Source organism: Brachypodium distachyon, chromosome 2 (assembly GCF_000005505.3).
Source record: "Brachypodium distachyon strain Bd21 chromosome 2, Brachypodium_distachyon_v3.0, whole genome shotgun sequence".
NCBI lineage: Eukaryota > Viridiplantae > Streptophyta > Magnoliopsida > Poales > Poaceae > Brachypodium > Brachypodium distachyon.
This window is the reverse complement of record NC_016132.3, coordinates 49,342,495-49,361,912: the sequence shown is the minus strand read 5'-3', so window position 1 is coordinate 49,361,912 and position 19,418 is coordinate 49,342,495. Positions and strand designations below refer to the sequence as shown.

General features: G+C 48.8%; 2 protein-coding genes across 8 annotated transcripts; one reads left to right on the top strand and one right to left on the bottom strand.

Annotated features, from left to right (window-relative positions):
* Positions 1–1,845: 1,845 nt before the first annotated feature.
* Positions 1,846–11,643, top strand: LOC100845585 (probable pectinesterase 53). 2 transcript variants are annotated; one of them, XM_003567056.4, is made up of 5 exons: positions 1,858–2,498; positions 2,601–2,793; positions 2,918–3,124; positions 10,531–10,766; positions 11,359–11,643. In XM_003567056.4, the coding sequence occupies exons 1-5, from the start codon at positions 2,113–2,115 to the stop codon at positions 11,504–11,506; spliced, it is 1,170 nt and encodes a 389-aa protein (XP_003567104.1). In that variant the 5' UTR covers positions 1,858–2,112; the 3' UTR covers positions 11,507–11,643. The 2 variants fall into 2 exon arrangements, with proteins under 2 accessions (XP_024314006.1, XP_003567104.1); XM_024458238.1 differs by lacking the exon at positions 10,531–10,766 and having other exon boundaries at positions 1,846–2,498.
* Positions 11,644–15,425: 3,782 nt separating this feature from the next.
* LOC100825609 (protein IQ-DOMAIN 14) lies at positions 15,426–18,177 on the bottom strand. Of its 6 annotated transcripts, none has more exons than XM_010233999.2 (5): positions 17,976–18,130; positions 17,718–17,840; positions 17,209–17,536; positions 16,438–16,611; positions 15,426–16,327 (listed from the first exon to the last, which is right to left on the bottom strand). In XM_010233999.2, exons 1-5 carry the CDS (start codon positions 18,041–18,043, stop codon positions 15,638–15,640), a joined length of 1,383 nt encoding a protein of 460 aa, XP_010232301.1. In that variant the 5' UTR covers positions 18,044–18,130; the 3' UTR covers positions 15,426–15,637. The 6 variants fall into 6 exon arrangements, with proteins under 6 accessions (XP_010232301.1, XP_010232304.1, XP_024315961.1 ...); XM_010234002.3 differs by having other exon boundaries at positions 17,956–18,076; XM_024460193.1 differs by lacking the exons at positions 17,718–17,840; positions 17,976–18,130 and adding an exon at positions 18,159–18,177.
* Positions 18,178–19,418: the final 1,241 nt, after the last annotated feature.

Below are 19,418 nucleotides of genomic sequence, written 5' to 3'. Positions count from 1 at the left end.
TATTTGGGGATGATGAGACTTTGATAGACAATGAAGCAGATGAAGATCCTCATGTCATCAATAACACCCAGGGGGCTCCAATGGACAACATGACTCAGCAATGATCAGGTATGTCAAGTTCTGTAATGTGATATGCTAGGTTTAAAACTTTATTTTGATGCTCATGTGGTTTCAGACTTGTATGGGCCATGAAGAAATGCTTATTTTGTTGTTGGTTTATGGTTTCAGACAAATTCATGTTTCAAACAATTTATCAAGTTGTTCGAACCTGTTTATGCTTATTTTGCTGATCATGTCATGTCAGGTTTTCTTTAATTTGCCATGCCAGTTCAGTTAATAACAAGCCAACATTCAACATTCCAGTTCATTAGTTCATAACATGCCAAAATTCCAGCTCATTAGTTCATAACAGGCACACGCACATTCCAGTCAGAGAACTACATCATAATTCCAATTCACATTTCAGGATTCTAAACCTCAATTTACAGAACAGAACCTTACATCTTAGGATACATAAGCCGCACTACTGATGCAACAAAGGCAACCGACACAGAAATTACAACAATCTTCTTCATCTCCTGCATCTCTAATTCAAGCTTCTCTTTCTTTCTCTTCTCTACCTCAAGATCATCTTCCAGGTCAGTGATGACCATGTCCTGGAATGCAAATTCAAATTCCAGCTTTAACATTTCTGCTTCTTGCCTGCTATGCTCAGCCATCGCCTTCTTGCACCCAAAGCATCCACTACTCTCCATCACATCTTCTAGGTCAACATCCTAAGTTTCAATTTGTATTTGAATTCATAATTCAAAATGACAATTTGTAGTCGAATTGAAATGTCAAAAAAATCAATTTGTATTCGAATGGAGAAATCATCAGTCACTGACCTGTGGCTTCCAAATGATTTCTTGCTCACCATCACCGTACTCCACTTCTTCTTCTGATGGTTCTTGGGATGGGCCAAACTGAACCAAATCCAGACCAGAAAACCAAAAAATCAGGCAAATCCAAAAGGGGAGAAAGAGGAGGGAATGCGTGAGGACAGGACAAGCTCGTCACTTACCTGAATGTTCGCAGAGCTGTATCCATCATCGTGGAGCCAGGAGAACATCGATTCCGCCCCGTCGTCCGTGAATCCGCTGCGGCCAGGCATCCTCGATGCTGCGGCGCCGATGAGAACAGGATGCACGATGGGGGAAGAGGGAACGCTCGGGGGGGGGGGGGGGGGGGAGAGGGAAAGCTCACGACCGGCGACGGAGACCCAACTGAGGAAGAGGAACCGCGACGGGTAGGGATTTGAGGGTGGGGAATTAGACCAATATGAGGATTTTGCAGAAAAATAATGAACTCAAGGGGCAGAACGCGAAAAGCATTTTGCAGAAACCCCCTCCCGCAACTTGCCCTCGACCACTTCAACTGCCACGTGGCATCTTAACGCACAGAACCGTGAGCTAACCGAGATTTGGACTAACGGTGCACCGTTTACATGTTGATGGACTAAAGTGAACCCGTCAGCCAAGTTCATGGACCGGTGCAATTTCCTCTAGAAAAACTGAAGCGTAAAATCTGGACTAATAGCGGGCACAAAAGCCCCGATTTCCTGAAAGTCGAAGCACGAAGTTCGCCCTTGGAGCTGGGATGTCCGGAAGGAAGAGCGAGGGGGGTAGATGCGCGAGAACACGGAGAGAACGGCGATGGCTAACACGCATTGCCTATACTTTCGCAGTATGTAGAACGTGCGTTCACCAACTCACGTAGGCAGAGCGTAGAGCCGTAGAGCGGCGCGCGAGCTGCGAACACGCGCCATAAACAACAAACGTACCAACTGCGCTCGGCAGCTCGTGAACCGCGAAATCGCTCAAGTTGTGTCGTGTCACTCCACTCCACAATTCCCTTTCCATTCTATCCTTGCCCGTGATCGATCGATCGATCGATCCTCCTTAAATTCCCCCTCCCTTTTCGCCTGCTCTCGCGCACCAAAACCCCCCGCGCCACGCCTGTCCAGCAGTCCAGCTACCCGGCCGACTGTTCAATCGCCACGCCGGCCGGCGCGGCATTAATAACTAGCTGTGCTGGCATCGGCGCCGCTGCAGTGCGCCGTTTCCACCCGCGATGTCCGCGCCACGCGCCCGGCTCCTCGCCTGCATTGGCATTGCCGTGGCCACGGCGCTCGCCGTCGTGCTGCCAGACGGCGTGGCGGGACACACGCGGGGCGTGCGGCCGGGGGAGGTGGCGAAGAACCAGCCGCCGTTCCCGGAGAACGCGACGCGGGCGGAGGAGCTGGAGCGGCTCTTCTTGCGGTGGGTGCGCTACGTCGGCGGCCTCCAGCACACCACGTTCCGGCACGCGCCGCTCGCCCGCGTGTTCCCTTCCTACTCGCTCGTCGTCGACAAGAACCCTTCGTCCGGCGACTTCACGTCCATCCAGGCCGCCGTCGACTCTCTCCCGCCCATCAACCTCGTCCGCGTCGTCATCAAGGTCAACGCCGGCACCTACACGTACGTCTTAGTTCACCTGGCTGCATTGTATTACCTCTCGTGTACGTTCTGGTCTCGATCGACCCGATGATTATCGCGTCTGCGTGTGGCCTGTTGTCGCAGGGAGAAGGTGAACATATCGCCGATGCGCGCCTTCATCACCCTGGAGGGCGCCGGCGCCGACAGGACGGTCGTGCAGTGGGGCGACACCGCCGATACGCCGGCCGGGCCGAGGGGCCGCCCCCTCGGCACGTACGGCTCCGCGTCGTTCGCCGTGAACGCGCAGTACTTCCTCGCCAGGAACATCACTTTCAAGGTACTTGCTGGTTGCTGCTGGCGTGTCTTAGCTCCATGTTGGCGGGTATGCCGCCGCGGCTTGGCGTACGTTCTCCTAAATTTCATTTCGGGCGCACGCCCGCATTGGGCTTAATTACATACAGAACACGTCGCCGGTGCCGAAGGCGGGGGCGTCGGGGAAGCAGGCGGTGGCTCTGCGGGTGTCGGCGGACAACGCGGCGTTCGTCGGGTGCAAGTTCCTGGGCGCGCAGGACACGCTCTACGATCACACGGGACGGCACTACTACAAGGACTGCTACATCGAAGGCTCCATTGACTTCATCTTCGGCAATGCGCTCTCGCTCTACGAGGTATGTATGTCCCTGTTCTCTTCGTCAAGTGTCAATTTTTCGACAATTCTGGATTTCATTTGTTATAAGCTTGTTTTCGTTAAATGCGAAACTGAAAGGAAGGTGCCATTGGCTTTGCCCCTGCTGAATACGAACTGGGCGCCAAAACAGAGCATACGATCGAACAGTCTCTAACAAGATGAGGCTAGTTCGGACTTCGGAAATACTAATGTGAGGTTGGACTACGAGAGTAATCCTAACTTGTTTCACGTCACGGACTACTAATAAAAGGCACGAACTAGCTTAATTAGAGTTTTTCTTTCCGTACGTCCTTCCATGTCGGTTTGCAATGACCATATCGTGGACACGCGCGCGTACGACGTCCGCGAGTATTTAGACACATTTCGTTTCTCCCTGACGTCCGCGCGCCCATGCATCAATCGCTACGTACAGGAGCGAATCAAGCGTGATATGTGGCACGGGACCGCTCTGAAGCACACTTCAATGCCGCACCAACATGAGGTCCTTTGCTTGCCGTGAGCACAGTACATGGAGGGCGCTGGCTGCTGAAAAATTAGGTATTTTTGATGAATATTTAATTCAGAAAATCATGACTAAAAACATGTAGCATATTATGTCATGCAAACTAGACAAACTAAACAACAACGCAGCACGATAAAAGTCGTCTAATTCCACAGCATGCATAATATAACTACTGAATAAAATCAATAAGAAAAAGCAAATTACGTACGGTAAGGTGCCCTTCTCCTGAGTTGGTTCCTTGTTGATGAATTTGTTGAAGTCAGTGACGAGTCTAGCGGCGTCGATGTTCACGCCGGCTGCAACAACCGGCCTGGCAACCTCCTGGGCAGCTGCGAGTGCCTGTGCTTGCATCTGGACAGCAGCAGTCGCCCGTTGTTTGATCTGCTGTTGTGCTTGGAGTTGAGCAGCCTGCTGCTGCTGAGCTTGAGCGGCAGCCAGAGCCGCAGAATCACCGTTGTTGGCCATGGTTACGAAGAAGCCGACGAGTAAGGCACGTGATGAAGCGAGCTAAGAATGCTTCCCAAAAAGCTTATCGACCGTCTCCCGGGCAGGATCTCGAAGGTCGGAATTCTGGAGGCTTGCTCTCCCGGCGAGCTGTGCACGCAGTCGGCGGGATGGAGTAGCAGAAGGCAGCGAACAACGAGATTGGATCGTGGGTGCAACGACGGATTTTTGGCGTATTCGTTCTGAGGCCGGGAACGTCTTATTATATAGACACGCATGCGGACGTCGGTTTAGGAAACCATCAATTTAGGAAACTTTCGGTTTAGCAAACCAACCGAGTTGATTTAGGAAACCTTCGGTTTAGAAAACCAACCGACGTTCATTTAGGAAACCTACGGTTTAGGAAACCAAAGTCGACTCCGCAATTATCGGGATTTGTTACGCGTCCGCAAAGTATTCCAACTGCCAAAAGAATAAGCAACGATCCGGACCGACCGACTCCATGAATGGGCTTTTGAGATTTTCCAGGAATTTAATTTAGTTTAGGCGTTTACCTTATCCTAAATTCCAACAATCCCCACAATATCTCATAAGCAGATAAGAATGCCGTTGATCCAAAACTCTGTTTTTGATATACCAGCGGTTAAGGTTGAACATCCACCTAAAAAAATAGCTACACTCATGCACAACTGAACAATGGACAAGACCTTGAATTGTCAGTTTTCTGTGTTAGAGCTTCACTGTGTTGTTGTCTGGTATTGGGCTGCCGAAAGCTACCCCGCGGTGTGGAGCATATAAGTCATTTCTCCAGGCTTTTTCATGAGCTTACTAGAGACCACCCGAATCTCATAAACTGTGACCAACAGTCAGGCTCATATAGGTGTTCTTTCGAGACTACTATATAGGACAGTATCTCTTTTGCAAATTAATGCAACGCATCAGAACACATTAAGTTGAACAACCTACCATACAACATACGAGAGTAATGCATCGTCAATGGAGTGGGATAAGGAATGTACACGCTGCTCAGTTATCCTATGACTTGTTTCCCAGGTCCTACTTCACGGGATCTCCGATCACATAGGCTCGTTTACCGCCATGGTAACTCACATGGGTCGCAACCCCATCTCCCTTGATGTAGATTCTATCACATTCCTTGATAGACCCTTCGTAAAGAGATCTGACAGATTTTTATCCGTTGGGATATACCCCAATGCTATTATTCCGGAATTTCTCATTGCTCTGACAGATTTCAGACGTCTTCTGACGTGTCCTAATGACTTCATGTTGTCTTTAGAACTGTTCACTTTGACTATCACAGTTTGATTGTCACAATTCATAAGAATTGCCGGTACAGGTTTTTTGAACAATAGGCAAGTCCATCAAGAGCTCTCGAAGCCAGTCGGCTTCAATCGTGGATGTATCTAACACCGAAAGTTCTGCTTCCATTGTTGATCTGGTTAATACCGTTTGCTTGCAAGACTTTCAGGAAACAGCGCCCCCTCCGAGTGTGAACACATAGCCACTCGTGGCCTTTAGTTCATCAACATCAGATATCCAGTTTGAATCACTATAGCCCTCAAGTACCATGGGGTACCCAGTATAGTGTATACCGTAGCTCATTGTACCCTTTAGGTAGCGCATTACCCTCTCGAGTGCACTCCAGTGATCATCTCTCGGATTCTTAGTGAACCGACTCAGTTTGCTCACAGCAAAAGAGATGTCAGGTCTAGTTGCGCTAGCTAAATACATGAGCGAGCCAATAATCTGAGAATATCTCAGTTGGTCTCTTCCAATTATGTGATATTGCGAAGCAGAACACTTCGATCGTAAGGAGTTGGAGAAGGTTTACAATCAGCATAGCCGAAACGGCTCAATATCTTCTCCACATATTGAGATTGCAACAGAGTGATCTCACCATTGTCGCCCCTCACAAGCTTGATGTTTAAAATGACATCAGCTACATCAAGATCTTTCATGTCAAAGCACTTCGACAAGAAAGTCTTAACCTCTTCAATCACTTCGAGATTAGTCCCAAATATTAGTACATACAAGCAGAGTATAACTCCCTCACCCCCACCATGGCGGTAGTATACACATTTGTCAGCTTCGTTAACAACAAAGCTGGCAGATGTCAAAGTTTTGTCAAACTTCTCATGCCATTGCTTACGAGCTTGTTTCAGGCCATATAGAGACTTTAATAACTTACACACTTTGTCCTCATGACCCTTTATTACAAATCCATCTGGTTGTTTCATGTAAATTTTCTCGTCCAACTCTCCATTAAGGAAAGCTGTCTTGACGTCCATTTGATGGACGATCAGACCATATGAGACAGCCAGTGACAGTAATACTCTGATTGTGGTCAATCGAGCTACAGGTGAGTAAGTATCAAAAAAATCCTCACTTTCTTTCTGGGTAAAACTCTTGGCCACAAGCCGTGCTTTGTACTTCTCAATAGCACCATCGGGCCTTTTTCTTAAATATCCACTTGCATCCTACGGGTTTGCACCCGTACGATCGGTCAACGACTTCCCAAGTATCATTAGCCATGATGGAATCCATCTCACTACGAATGGCTTCCTTCCAATAGTCCGCATCCGGAGATGCAAATGCCTCATTAATGATTTTAAGAGTGTCTTCCACAAGGTACACAATGAAAACATCACCAAAGGATTTTGCAATTCTTTGTCGTTTACTCCTCGTAGGAGTTTCATTGTCATCCTCCTCAGGAATCTCAACAAGTATTTGTTCAAGATTTTCAATTGGGATGGCGGGTTCAGGAGCTACATCATGATCTTGATGCTCCTCTGAACTGTCGGGTTCAACAGGTATATCATGATCCTCTCTAGATGTGCTATTCATATCTCTCATGGGAAATATGTCCTCAAAAAATGTAGCAAGAATCTATAGCCGACACTCATGTCGGGTACTCCGGAATTTACAACCAAGAATCTATAGCCGACACTCCTAGGATCGTAGCCAAGAAAGACACAATCAATGGCTTTGGGTCAAACCTTACGTTTCTTGGTAATTGGCACATTGACTTTCGCCAAACAACCCCAAGTCCGGAAGTAAGAAAGTGTGAGTCCCTTTTTTTCCCCATAGCTCGTAAGGTGCAATCTCTTTATCTTTTGTGGGAACACGATTTAGGACATGACATGAAGTCAATAGACCTCTCCCCACCATGCTTTGGATAAACCCGCAGTGTCTAACATGGCGTTAACCAAGTCAGTCAGCGTGCGGTTTTTTCTCTCAGCAACTCCGTTTGATTGGGGTGAACAGGGAGGCGTCCTCTCATGGACGATGCCATGTTCCTCACAGAATGAATTAAACTCACTGGAGAAATATTCTCCACCGCAGTCAGACCGCAACCGTTTGATTTTCTTCTCAAGTTGATTCTCGACTTCAGCTTTATAGATCTTAAAATAATGTAATGCTTCATCTTTGATTTTAATAAATACACATAGCAAAATCTTGTCGCATCATCAATGAAAGTCATAAAGTAACGTTTTCCACCTTTGGTTAATACATTTTTCATCTCACAAAGATCATAATGTATGAGTTCTAACGGTGCTAGTTTCCTCTCCTCCGCAGCCTTGTGTGGCTTGCGAGGTTGCTTCGCTTGCACACAAATTTGGCACTTCGAACCTTTAGCCACTGTGATTTTAGGGATTAAATTCCGATTTGCTAACCGTGTCATGCAACCAAAATTAATGTGACAAAGTCGTGAATGCCAAACATTAGACTCATTGTTAATAGAATTGACGGTGTTCACGACCTTATTACAAAAATCCGAAAGGGATAAGCGGAACAAGCCTCCGCACTCATAACCTTACCAATAAATTGTCCATACTTAGACACAATAACTTTATTGGACTCAAACACTAACTTAAATCCCCCCTTGCAAAGGAGGGATCCACTAACAAGATTCTTCTGAATAGAGAACACATGCTGCACGTTCCTCAGCTGCACGATCTTCCCCGAAGTAAACTTCAGATCCACCGAGCCAACACCATGAACAGAAGCATGAGCGTCGTTCCCCATCGTCACTGAGGACCTGATGGCCTGATATGAAGAAAACAAGGAAATATCAGCACACACATGAATAGTTGCACTTGTATCAACCCACCAATCGGTGGATTGACATAAAAAAATACAATAAATGAATTACCATACCCGCCTGCATTTTCATTGTTGCCAATAGTCAGATTGGCAAACTTTTGCCGTATCTGTCCTCCTTTGCGCTCTTTGCAGTTACTCGCCCAATGGCCGAGTCCTTCGCACACAAAGCAAGGATCATTGTCCTTGATGCCTCCTTTCTTCTTCTTCTTGAAAGTGGTAGTGTTCTTGGGACCACGCATGCTGAATCTCTTTCCCTTTCCCTTGTTGTTACTGTTGTTGTGGTTACGGTTGTTCCTTGAACCATGTTGGCAGTGGACGTACCCTCCACGGGATTGTCTTTGGGGCCAACATCTTTTGCTCTCGCCTTCTCCTCAACATCAAGAGTCCCAATCAGGTTCTCCACAAAGATTTCCTGTCTCTTGTGTTTTAGAAAAGTAGCAAAGTTCCTCCACGAGGGAGGAAGCTAGGCGATGATGCCCCCGGCAACAAATTTGTCGGGCAATGGACACTTGAATTGCTCAAGTTCCTTAGCCATAGTCAGTAGCTCATGAGCTTGTTCGACTACAGATCGGTTTGCAACCATTTTATAGTCAAAGAACCGCTCCATGACGTACAGCTCACTGCCAGCATCAGATACGCCAAATTTTGCGTTGAGCGCATCCCATAACTCTTTGGCATCCTGAATGTGCGGATAAGCATCAACGAGCTTATCTCCCAGCACACTTAGGATCGCGCCGACGACTACAACACAAGCCTTTTTATACAACTGCTCGAGAGCAACCGTTTGAATCTTCCAGTGTTGTACCGCCCACCATGCGCCCATAGCCACAAGCCACATGTGACATTTATACTGCCACCTCTTAAAGTGCAGTCCAGTAAACATAGGTGGTTTCAAAGTAGCAGCAAATTGAGCCATCAAAAATTGCCTACACATATAAGGTTTTTGGATTGTTGAAAAATTATGTATTTTCGATGAATATTTAATCCAGAAAATCATGGCTAAAAACATGTAGCATATTATGTCATGCAAACTAGACAAACTAAACAGCAACGCAACACGATAAAACTCGTCTAATTCCACAGCATGCATAATATAACTACTGAATAAAATCAACAAGAAAAAGCAGATTACGTACGGTAAGTTGCCCTTTTCCTGAGTTGGTTCCTTGTTGATGAATTTGTTGAAGTAGGTGACGAGTCCAGCGGCGTCGATGTTCACGCCGGCTGCAGCAGCCGGCCTGGCAACCTCCTGGGCAGCTGCGAACGTCTGTGCTTGCATCTGGGCAGCAGCAGTCGCCCGTTGTTCGATCTGCTGCTGTGCTTGGAGTTGAGTAGCCTGCTGCTGCTGAGCTTGAGCGGCAGCCAGAGCCGCAGGATCACCGTTGTTGACCATGGTGACGAAGAAGCCGACGAGGAAGGGACGTGATGAAGCGAGCAATCGCGCAAGAACACTCCCCAAAAAGCTTATCAACCGTCTCCCGGGCAGGATCTCGAAGGTCGGGGTTCCGGAGGCCTGCTCTTCCGGCGAGCTGTGCACGCAGCCGGCGGGATGGAGTAGCAGAAGGCAGCGAAAAGCGAGATTGGATCGTGGGTGCAACGACGGATTTTTGGCGTATTCGTTCTGAGGCCGGGAACGTCATATTATATAGGCACGCATGCGGACGTCGGTTTAGGAAACCTTCGGTTTAGGAAACCAACCAACGGACGTTGATTTAGGAAACCAAAGTCGACTCCGCAATTATCGGGATTTATTACGCGTCCGCAACATATTCCAACTGTCAAAAGAACAAGCAACGATCCGGACCGACCGACTCGATGAATAGGCTTTTGAGATTTTTCAAAAATTTAATTTAGTTTAGGTGTTTGACTTATCCTAAATTCCCACACTGGCTGCCAAGCAAATGCACACCGGTCGTAACACGTTCTGTCCAAACGTTTATCTGGACGGATTGCACGCAGCCCAACTGAGCCGGCAACATCTCTAGCACAGGAGGCTTCAGGCTAGGCTTTTGTTTTGTTGCAATGCCAGTCCGCGGCTTGGCATTTCCGATCAACTCGTCACGAGGCACTGATCCTGCACACGGCCGGCCTCTTGTTGCCGTCCATTTGTGCGCCCAAACTGACCCTGCGACCGGCGGCCCCGCGGCCCTACACTCACGAGCAGGAATAACGTCAAATAATTTGATCTTGACTCTCGTGCCCAATTGCCAATACGGAGTACATACATAAGCATGTTGATCCCCATATTTAGTATTTTTTGTTTCAAAAATTCAACACATACCAATATGCGATGAGAAGTGTGATTTTGTGCGCAGGGTTGCCACGTGCACGCGATCGCGCGGGACTACGGCGCGCTGACGGCGCAGAACCGGCAGAGCATGCTGGAGGACACGGGGTTCTCCTTCGTCAACTGCCGGGTGACGGGGTCCGGAGCGCTCTACCTCGGCCGCGCCTGGGGCACCTTCTCCCGCGTCGTCTTCGCCTACACTTACATGGACGACATCATCATCCCCCGTGGCTGGTACAACTGGGGCGACCCCAGCCGCGAGCTGTACGTGTGCAATCTTCCTCGATCCCGTCTTTCGATCTGCATACTAGCATTCGGTTGCGCTTCACTTTGGCATTTCGAATGCAACTGCACGCTCCTAGAAACGGTGTCTTATTTTGAACGGAATCAACGGATGTTCCACTGCACTGAAAAACTACGACGCTTGTTGCTCTTCTGTTGATGGCAAAAGCTCCTAGAAACAGCATAATGCACTGGTGCCCAAACAAAGAAAGTAGGCATAATACAGATAGGTATAAGGAGGTTGCCTCTCAGTCGAAGATTCCTTGGTCAATAATGCACTGGTGTCCAAACAAAGGACGCACTTATTTGCTCCCATTCTCTGCACACGGCCAATCGAACAATGGCTTCGCACGGGTGCGCCTGTTCTTGTGACTTCTTTGGGAACGAAGGAGCTCTTGTAAGATTCGACGTCCATGGGCCATAAACATAATATAGTTGCGTTGCGTCCGTGATCGATCAACACTGTGGCTCGGAGCGTCGTGTCCATGTTGCCTGTTGCTAACCATGCGCCAAAAATAACCTGAGCGTTTTCTGATGCCCGGCGTTGATCGGTTTGTTGCTGCTGTTGTTGCAGGACGGTGTTCTACGGGCAGTACAAGTGCACGGGTCCCGGCGCGAGCTACTCCGGCAGGGTGTCGTGGTCGCGCGAGCTCACCGACGAGGAGGCCAAGCCCTTCATCTCGCTCAGCTTCATCGACGGCACGGAGTGGGTCAGATTGTGAGACCGGGCTCGATATAGCTGTCGTAACACACACGGCCCGCACATCATCATGTAAAAAAGGAAGGACAAAAGTTAACAGAGGGAAGTTATACAGACTCGTTTATTCGGGGTCGGCTTTTTGGCGATTGTGTTTCTTCAGCTCAAAGGGATTCCGTACGTGCATGGTGCTCGATCTGAAACACATGGCGCATATATGGGCTTCACCGTCGGCCGGGGGTACGGTGCTCGATATATCTCCGCCGAAAGAAGGCTGTGGGTTTATAAAGACGGACCGATTACGTTACGTTCCTTACCTAAAGCACGCTTCTGCTCGTGCAGGGTGCGCAGAAGATGCCAAAAAGTCCTGTCAGCCCGAGTAATTAACCGGTGTCCTGCGATTATCTAACCATCATGATCAAGTCATGCACGGTGATGTCCCGTGCCCGGTGATCCATCGGGCTGGAACGAACCGAAAGGAAGAAACACCCTCGCGTCGTCCTCCTAGCTTCCTAGCTTATTCACTCTGTCGCCGAAGTACCACATTACCGGCCATATGCCCATATACCACCACGGCAGCACCTGAGTCCTCACTAGTCTACGTCAGCTTGAGTAACTTGATTTGGCTGCTGGACACGTGAACTTCGACGTTTCTTGGAGCCCTTCTTCACACATGCACCCTGGATCTCGTAAAAGAAAGAGTACTCTAAAAGAAAACAGACTCTTCCGAGGCACATTCTTTTCTTCTTCTTCTTTTTTTTAAAAAAACATGCACGGTGATGCTTGAGACGATTTCATCAATCGTATAAACACCATAATGCCGAGAAAAAACGACATATGCCAACAAAAAAAAAGCTTAGAAACTTGCAGTTCGATCCCATGGCCCATTGATCCTGTCACGGAGACTTGGTCCGCTGAATAAAAAGTGCATTTCACCAAAGGCCTGGTAAATTCTCAGAGGAAAAAAAAAGGCTAATTACAAATCTGGGATACCAGCCCAATCAAATGCAGCAACGGGGAATTCGCCAATTCGTACATATAGGCCCGTCACGACAAAGTCCAAACTGTTGTGAGAAATTTTCAATCGAGATTCTCTCTTCATTAGATAGGCGTCATTATTGTTTCTCAAAAAAAAAGATAGGCGTCATGATTAGATTGTCACGGACTCACGCCGGTGCCATTAAGCACTTGTGAACTGCTGGTGTAAGTTGTACGCACGTAGCTTTTTTTTAAAGGGAGCGACTATTTTTTGATCGATTTAGAAATAGTTATTTCTCAGTTAACAATCATAACCATCTAACGAAGATTTTCTTTTCGATCGATTTAGAAATAGTTATTTCTCAGTTAACAATCATAACCATCTAACGAAGATTTTCTCATCATGTCTACTTACATCAATCTTGCACAAATATCATGATTGGATCAAATCTCATGATTGGATCCGACGGTTGTTATCATCGACTGAGAAACAATTCGATGAAGATTTTCTCATCATGTGTACATACATCGATCTTGCACAAATCTCATGATTGGATCTGACGGTTGTTAATATCGACTTAAAATAACAATACCATTTTTCTAATAGTCAAAAGTTTTACCTCATAGGGGTAGCGTGTCTGTTGGTGCGTCCAAAGGGGTGAGTGTGCGTGCATATTTGTGAGCGTCTGTGTCTGTAATGTGTTTTTCAAAAAAAAAAGCTTTCCCTCATCTCATTAATTATGAAGTTTTGATGTGTGCTTAATTAACGCAAAACAGGGCAACATCGTTACAACACTTAAGAATCGTAAATGACAACCCATAGGACACCACAAGCCAACCTGGTTACCAAATGTGCTTCACACGACTGTCGAGGGGGGAAGACCGTCGTCGAGGTTGTTTGCAGATGTCATCGTCATCACACATCACTCCTCGAACCGGCAACTCTGACATGACCGCAAATGACCACCAATGAAACATGCGCCGTAACAGTCGCCTGAAGCTCGCGCCGCTGTTGCCAAACAATGGGCCCATATACACTGAGGCCAAAGCGGATCTAAATCTGGCGACAAGCTTCACGGAGAGAAAGGTCAGGCCTTGCGCTCGAGATAGTGGCACATCAAGCCCACGAATCGCAAGACACCATTGCTACCATGTCAGAAGAAACACCCATCTCAACCGCCATAGTGGCATCGTCATCAACACAGTCTCTCATACGGGCGACTCCGACTTCATCACAAACGGACACAAAAGAGGCCCCACAACACTACAATTCCAACCACACCGTTGCATGGTAGAATCATGCAGCTGTAGTAAACCCATGCATCAACGCACCACCACCCCGACCCAGACTGGGCCTGAGCAACATCAAGCAACACCTATCCACCACATTTGCGACACTCCATCATCAGCGTACCCCGCAATACGCCACTGCCCGATCGACCCGAGCATCACCTGCCCTAGCAACACCTCCACATCAACAGCTTCACCAATCACCATCGACGACCTCCACGCCGATGACCACCCACCACAAGCAACCTGAGTCTGACGCGCAAATGCGGCCTACTGAGCCCAGATCTGGCCCATATGAGGCTGAGATCCAGTCCACTACCGCCTCCTCGAACCAAGGAGCGGCGCCTCCATATTCTCCACAAAAAAAAAGGAGTAGCACAGCCACCAGCCCTCGCACCACTGCACGCCACACCCCAAGTACGACGCGGGCATTTTTTTTTAGAGAAAAGGTTTTTTCAGCCCGGCTTTATTTAGAAAGCCTAGAGGTTCTGCTGGGAATACCAGCGACAACGAGAATTCACCGCACCAATGCAGTTCCACAACAACAATGGAAAGTCTCAAGGAGAACACGCCCCAAACAACCTAACAACCGATACTGCTACCAAAAGAGGAACTAGCCCACCCCGGCGCGAGCTTCTCCCTGCTGAGCGTGATGCGAAGCAAGGACTGTGCCGATTCTTTCCGAAACTCCATCCATCATCGACGCGGGCATTGGTTTCATTTTTTTCAGATTTCAGTCTTCAGATGGGTTATAATGGTAGGCATACCGCATACAGTGGCCTTGATGTTTGTATTCTGTGCATACCGAGACGGCGAGACCCCCCCGAAAGATGCAGTTCTCACCTCCTGGCGAACGGCGACTGTTCCAATTTGCGAACATATTTTGAACAAATATGGTTCTCGCGGTTCTCTGGCATAAACAGTACGGACTTATGGCCCGAACTTCCTGGCGAGCGGCGACTGTTCCAATTTGTGAACATATTTTGAACAAATATGGTTCTCGCGGTTCTCTGGCATAAACAATACGGACTCATGGCCCGAACTTTTCAAACTTGACTACGGAACTGACGGGCCAATGACATTTGCATAAGGTTATCAGTTTATCACTAGTCTCCACAGACCATTGTCGGATCATGCGGCGATCTGCTTCGATGCCTCACATCAGATCACTCAGTGTCGTTGTAATTTGTTGGAGCAGATAACTCGAGGCGCGTCAAATCATTCCTGATGCATGTCCCTTTTGGAAACAACATATATTTAGCACGTAACTACACGTTTGTCTTCACCGAGGTAGAACAAAAACATCAATGCGGGCACTGCCAAGCCACTGTGTGTCTGTGCACTGGATTTCATTTACCCCATTGTGTTATGTGCAGCCTGATCCATAAGTAAATCTATGAAAAGGAAAGGTTAAAAAAAAAGTAAATTTCACGAAACCACAGTTTTTAGGGCTATCTTCTCCCGCAACCCCACTTTTGCTATTTTGTCCGAAGACCACAGTTTTCGGTTACGCTCTAACAACCAGTCCAAATAACAAGTTTACGCCATTTGACCATTTCTCTTACTGACCGGGCCCACATGTAAGAGGACATGTCGGAGGTCGGGTTTGTCCGACGTGCCATAAGAAAAACTATCAAATGACCTAAACTCGTTATTTTGGGCTTACTGTTATAGTGTGACTGAAAAATTTGGTTTCCGGACAAATTAAGTAAAAGTGGGGTTGCGTGAGAAGTTTGACATGAAAACTGCGGTGGTGTGAAATTTACTCAAGAAAAAACCAACTTGTGACTCACGTACTTATGCCTTGACTTTATAACACTTTAGCACCTAAGCATGTACAGATTTTGGAGACTATCTTACACCAACCATCGTCTGATATATCGGCCGATCACCACATCCTGTCCAAGTAGTAATCCCTGGCCGCCTCGTCGCTGACATCGGAACAGCCGGTGTGGGTGGCGGCTTCCGAGCAGTGTAAGCAGAAGCCACCGGCCTGCATGTGCGTGCACGCCGACTTCCTCGACCCGGCCAGCTGCGTCAGGCTCGCCCTTGGCCCCTCGCCGCCCTGGCCCTGGAGCTGCCGCTGCCTGGGCGCGCTCTGGCACCGCATCCTCGCCGCAGATGATGCCGTGCCCGCCATGTACCGCGGGCTGACGAGCAGGTCCCGGTGCGAGATAAGCAGCCGCGACGGCGTCGTCAGCCCGCCGCCGCCGTCGACGCTCTTGGCGGGCGAGTCGTACTCGTACGCCGGGGGGCCGTGCCCGAAGAGGAAGCGCGGCGTGTTCTGCGCCGTCTTGGCGTGCCTGGCGGGGTAGTCGCGCTCCCGCTCATGGTGCCGCGTGGAGAGCCGTGGGGGCTGCTTGATGACGGACTGCGGCGAGAACGAGGAGCGATCCGGGGTGGTGTTGTGCGCGTGCCGGCCGCTCGTCGTGATCCTGGTGGACCTGGAGCGGAGCTGGCACGTGTCCATCTCCACGATCCGCGGGCTCCCGCGCTGCTCGTAGTTGGAGTCCGTGCTGTCCGACAGCCTCCGCCGGTGCGACGGCTTCGTCCGAGCATCTTGCGCCACGATCCTCTCCTGTGCATTTCGAAACTCGAGAAATCAAAATTCAAGATCCATTTCGTCGACGCTTGATCGGTCGACACCAAGATTTTAAATGTGCGTTGTAGGGTAAACTGGCTACGTACTTGTTCTGTGGATTTCCGGTAGGAGTCTCGCTTGACGGCGTAGGTATCGGCCTGCAGTCGCATGAGCGCCTGCAGCCTGTGCAGAGTCGTGGTTGCTTGCTTCCTCACGAGGTAGCCCCTGACCAGAGCCTGCAGCTTCACCAGTGATCTGAGAGCGCGGAGCGCCTTCCTAGCCTGAAGTGATACAAAACTCAAATAAAACAGACAACTTGAATTCATCATGTAAAAGAAAAAGAAGACAACTTGCGACGGATAAATGACTAAACAACTGTTGTTGGTAACAAGCATATGTCACGCTGCGTAATCAGTACCCACTACTCTCTACACTGACACGAAACAACAAGTTTATTATACAGACAGGTCTCCGCCGAGTAAACAACTGCAACCGATTCCCTAAAAAACCAAATGCGCAGGCCATGAACGTGCAGATTCTGAACAGTTGTTAAAAGAATTAACAACTCTCCGTCATTCATGTACAAGACCATGACCAGCAATGACATCATTTGCAGAAAAGTCTAGCCTACTCTAGCCAAATATATAGTACAAGAAGGAACAGACAAATCTAGGTGCAAACAGTGTGAAATTATCCACCACAATAAAAGATAGGTTCAGAGGAGAATCTGCATCGTTACAAGAACGATCAAGTACAGACTTATAAACTGTTTAAACCGTTTGAGCTGATTGATCACGCAGAAATAACAAGAAACAGTATGAAGATATCGAAACTAGAAAGATGAAATGTTTGGGGCGATTGATGGATCAAGATCATACCAGGTAACCTCTGAAGGCTTTCTGAATCACGAGAGCCGCCATCTCCTCGCGCGCTCTCACCTCCACTCCACCGGCACAACGGCACAACCTCCCCTGCGATGGCTCCGCCACGGCGACGGGGGCCTGATCTGAAGATCGCTTCCCGCCGTCGACTCCGCTCTTCCTCTGCTTCACGAAGCTCCACCTCCCGGTCGTCTCCTTCTCGGCCGCGCCACGCAAGTCGGTCGCGGCATGGATCTCCTTGAGGCCCCTGTGCCCTTCCTTCCTGCCTGTCAGCACCTTCTTGAGCCATCTCATGGCACGCCCCATGGCCGGCCGCACGGATTCTCTGCCGACACGAACGAAATGAAGAAACGGGTCAACGGAACGTTACTAAGACAAAAAATCTCGGAAGGAAAAAGAAAGAAGCATCACGCTTTGGACGACAGAAAGAACCGCGCGCTCCGACCGGAGAAAAAGAACTTTCGAATACAATCAATCGAAGGAGTGAACTAGAATGAGGAACGCACAGCAGCCTATATACACAGCTTGACCTCCGTACGCGGGTGTCACGGCTCACGGCTAAAGAAGGAAGGGCGGTTTGTACGCGAAATCCAGAAGAAATGACCGTGGTCCGGTCCGGAAACCGCAAGCTTCAAACAAGGCAAATGTCCACTATTTAGCTTTCAGAAAGGCACGAGATTAAAGCAAGAAACTTTGCAGCAGGGCAGGTAGCACAGCAAAAGAAGAAGCAGCAGTATCGGTTGCCTGGAAGCGGCGAAGTTTACGTGAATCCAGCCCAGAAGAGGAAAGGCGGAGGTTGCGCTGAAAACTTTGGGCGAAGGCACGCACGCATCAACCTCGAACGGATAACTCCCGAACCGCAGCGGCGGCGAGGCGGATTAGCGGCAGATAGGGATAGGTAGCAGGAGGGCCGACCGAACTGACGCGTGGTGGGTTCCCTTCCCTACCTCGGCAGTGGGCGCGGCGGTCGAACCGGCTGACCAAAGATTCCCCCTCCGGCCTGGCTAGCGCGCACGCAAGCCAACCAAACCAAGGCCCAAAGACTATACGCCCTGTCTGCACGACGAGAATACCGGACCCTCTGTCTGCACGACAGAGACGACAGCACGAGTAAAACGATGCAGCGGCGGATCAGGCAACCACTCGCTCGATCCCGACCTCGAAATGTATGGGCACAATGCATGCGGTCAGGGTGGGCGTTCGGGTATAACTGAAATTTCGGTTCGGTTTCTCGGATTTTTGTGAAATTCGGTTTTTCAAAACTGAGAACCGAAATCATCTCGAAATTTTTGAGAACCGAATTCGGTTCTCGATTCTGAACCGAACTAACCGAACATAATTGATTGAGTAAAAACAGTATTGAATACAGATTTAGCAACATCGCATAGGTTCAAGTCTTACAAAGTTGTCCCTTAAAAAAAAAGTCGTACAAAGTTGAACGCAAAAATAAAGACATAATCTTGTGTCAGTCACGGTTGGGCTAGGTGTGTCTTGTCTAGACGAGGAAATTATTTAGGAAATCATGGGTAACGGTTGGTCTAGGGGCCGCTATGCACGCGGCACATGAATACTTCATGTTTTTCGGTTAACCGAGACCAGAAACCGAACTGACCGGAAAAACTTTGGTTTTCTGAGTTTTCTGGTCGAAGTTTCATACGGTTCTTCGGTTTCGGTCTAATCAGCTTTGGTTCTCGGTTTTTCGATGATCCGTCTCGGTTTCTCAGTTTTTTTGCCCACCCTGACATGCGGGGACGCACATTACATACATGAATAGCAAGATGTGAGCTCCATGCGAGCAATCGCCCCCGGATCTGCTGGTGTGTTAGCTAGGTGGTTTCGGTTTCTTGGAAGCTAGACGTCGGCGCTGGGTGCTCTCTGCTTCGGTGCTTTACCTCCTGGGTACAGTACACTTCATTGGCTACTTATATACTCCACCGCATTAATCGTGTGACCGGGGATGAAGCACGGGGGCGGAAAGCCACCACGGGAAGAGTGGATAAAATATCGTGGTTAGACGAGATACCGAACTGGGATGGCCCGATCTCAGTATTCAGTTTTGGAACAAAAAAATGGCTTGATCAGCAACCGAAAACTGGCTTGGTTCGGAAAAAAAAATTTGGGGAACCGAAATGCCACCTCCGAAGCACGTATATCTACGGCTCAGAGGGGGCTTTTCGGTTCCCAATACGAACGCAGCGCCGCCACGA

What these genes read in the sequence shown, in the direction of transcription:
- LOC100845585 (XM_003567056.4), top strand. Translation starts at nt 2,113, where the DNA reads ATGTCCGCGCCACGCGCCCGGCTCCTCGCCTGCATTGGCATTGCCGTG. An exon ending in CCAGGAACATCACTTTCAAG is followed by an intron (nt 2,794 to 2,917) that starts GTACTTGCTGGT and finishes AATTACATACAG; the next exon opens with AACACGTCGCCGGTGCCGAA. An exon ending in ATGCGCTCTCGCTCTACGAG is followed by an intron (nt 3,125 to 10,530) that starts GTATGTATGTCC and finishes TTTTGTGCGCAG; the next exon opens with GGTTGCCACGTGCACGCGAT.
- LOC100825609 (XM_010233999.2), bottom strand. Translation starts at nt 18,043, where the DNA reads ATGCGTGCGTGCCTTCGCCCAAAGTTTTCAGCGCAACCTCCGCCTTTC. An exon ending in CTCTTCTGGGCTGGATTCAC is followed by an intron (nt 17,841 to 17,975) that starts GTAAACTTCGCC and finishes CCTTGTTTGAAG; the next exon opens with CTTGCGGTTTCCGGACCGGA. An exon ending in AGCTGTGTATATAGGCTGCT is followed by an intron (nt 17,537 to 17,717) that starts GTGCGTTCCTCA and finishes TCGTGTCGGCAG; the next exon opens with AGAATCCGTGCGGCCGGCCA.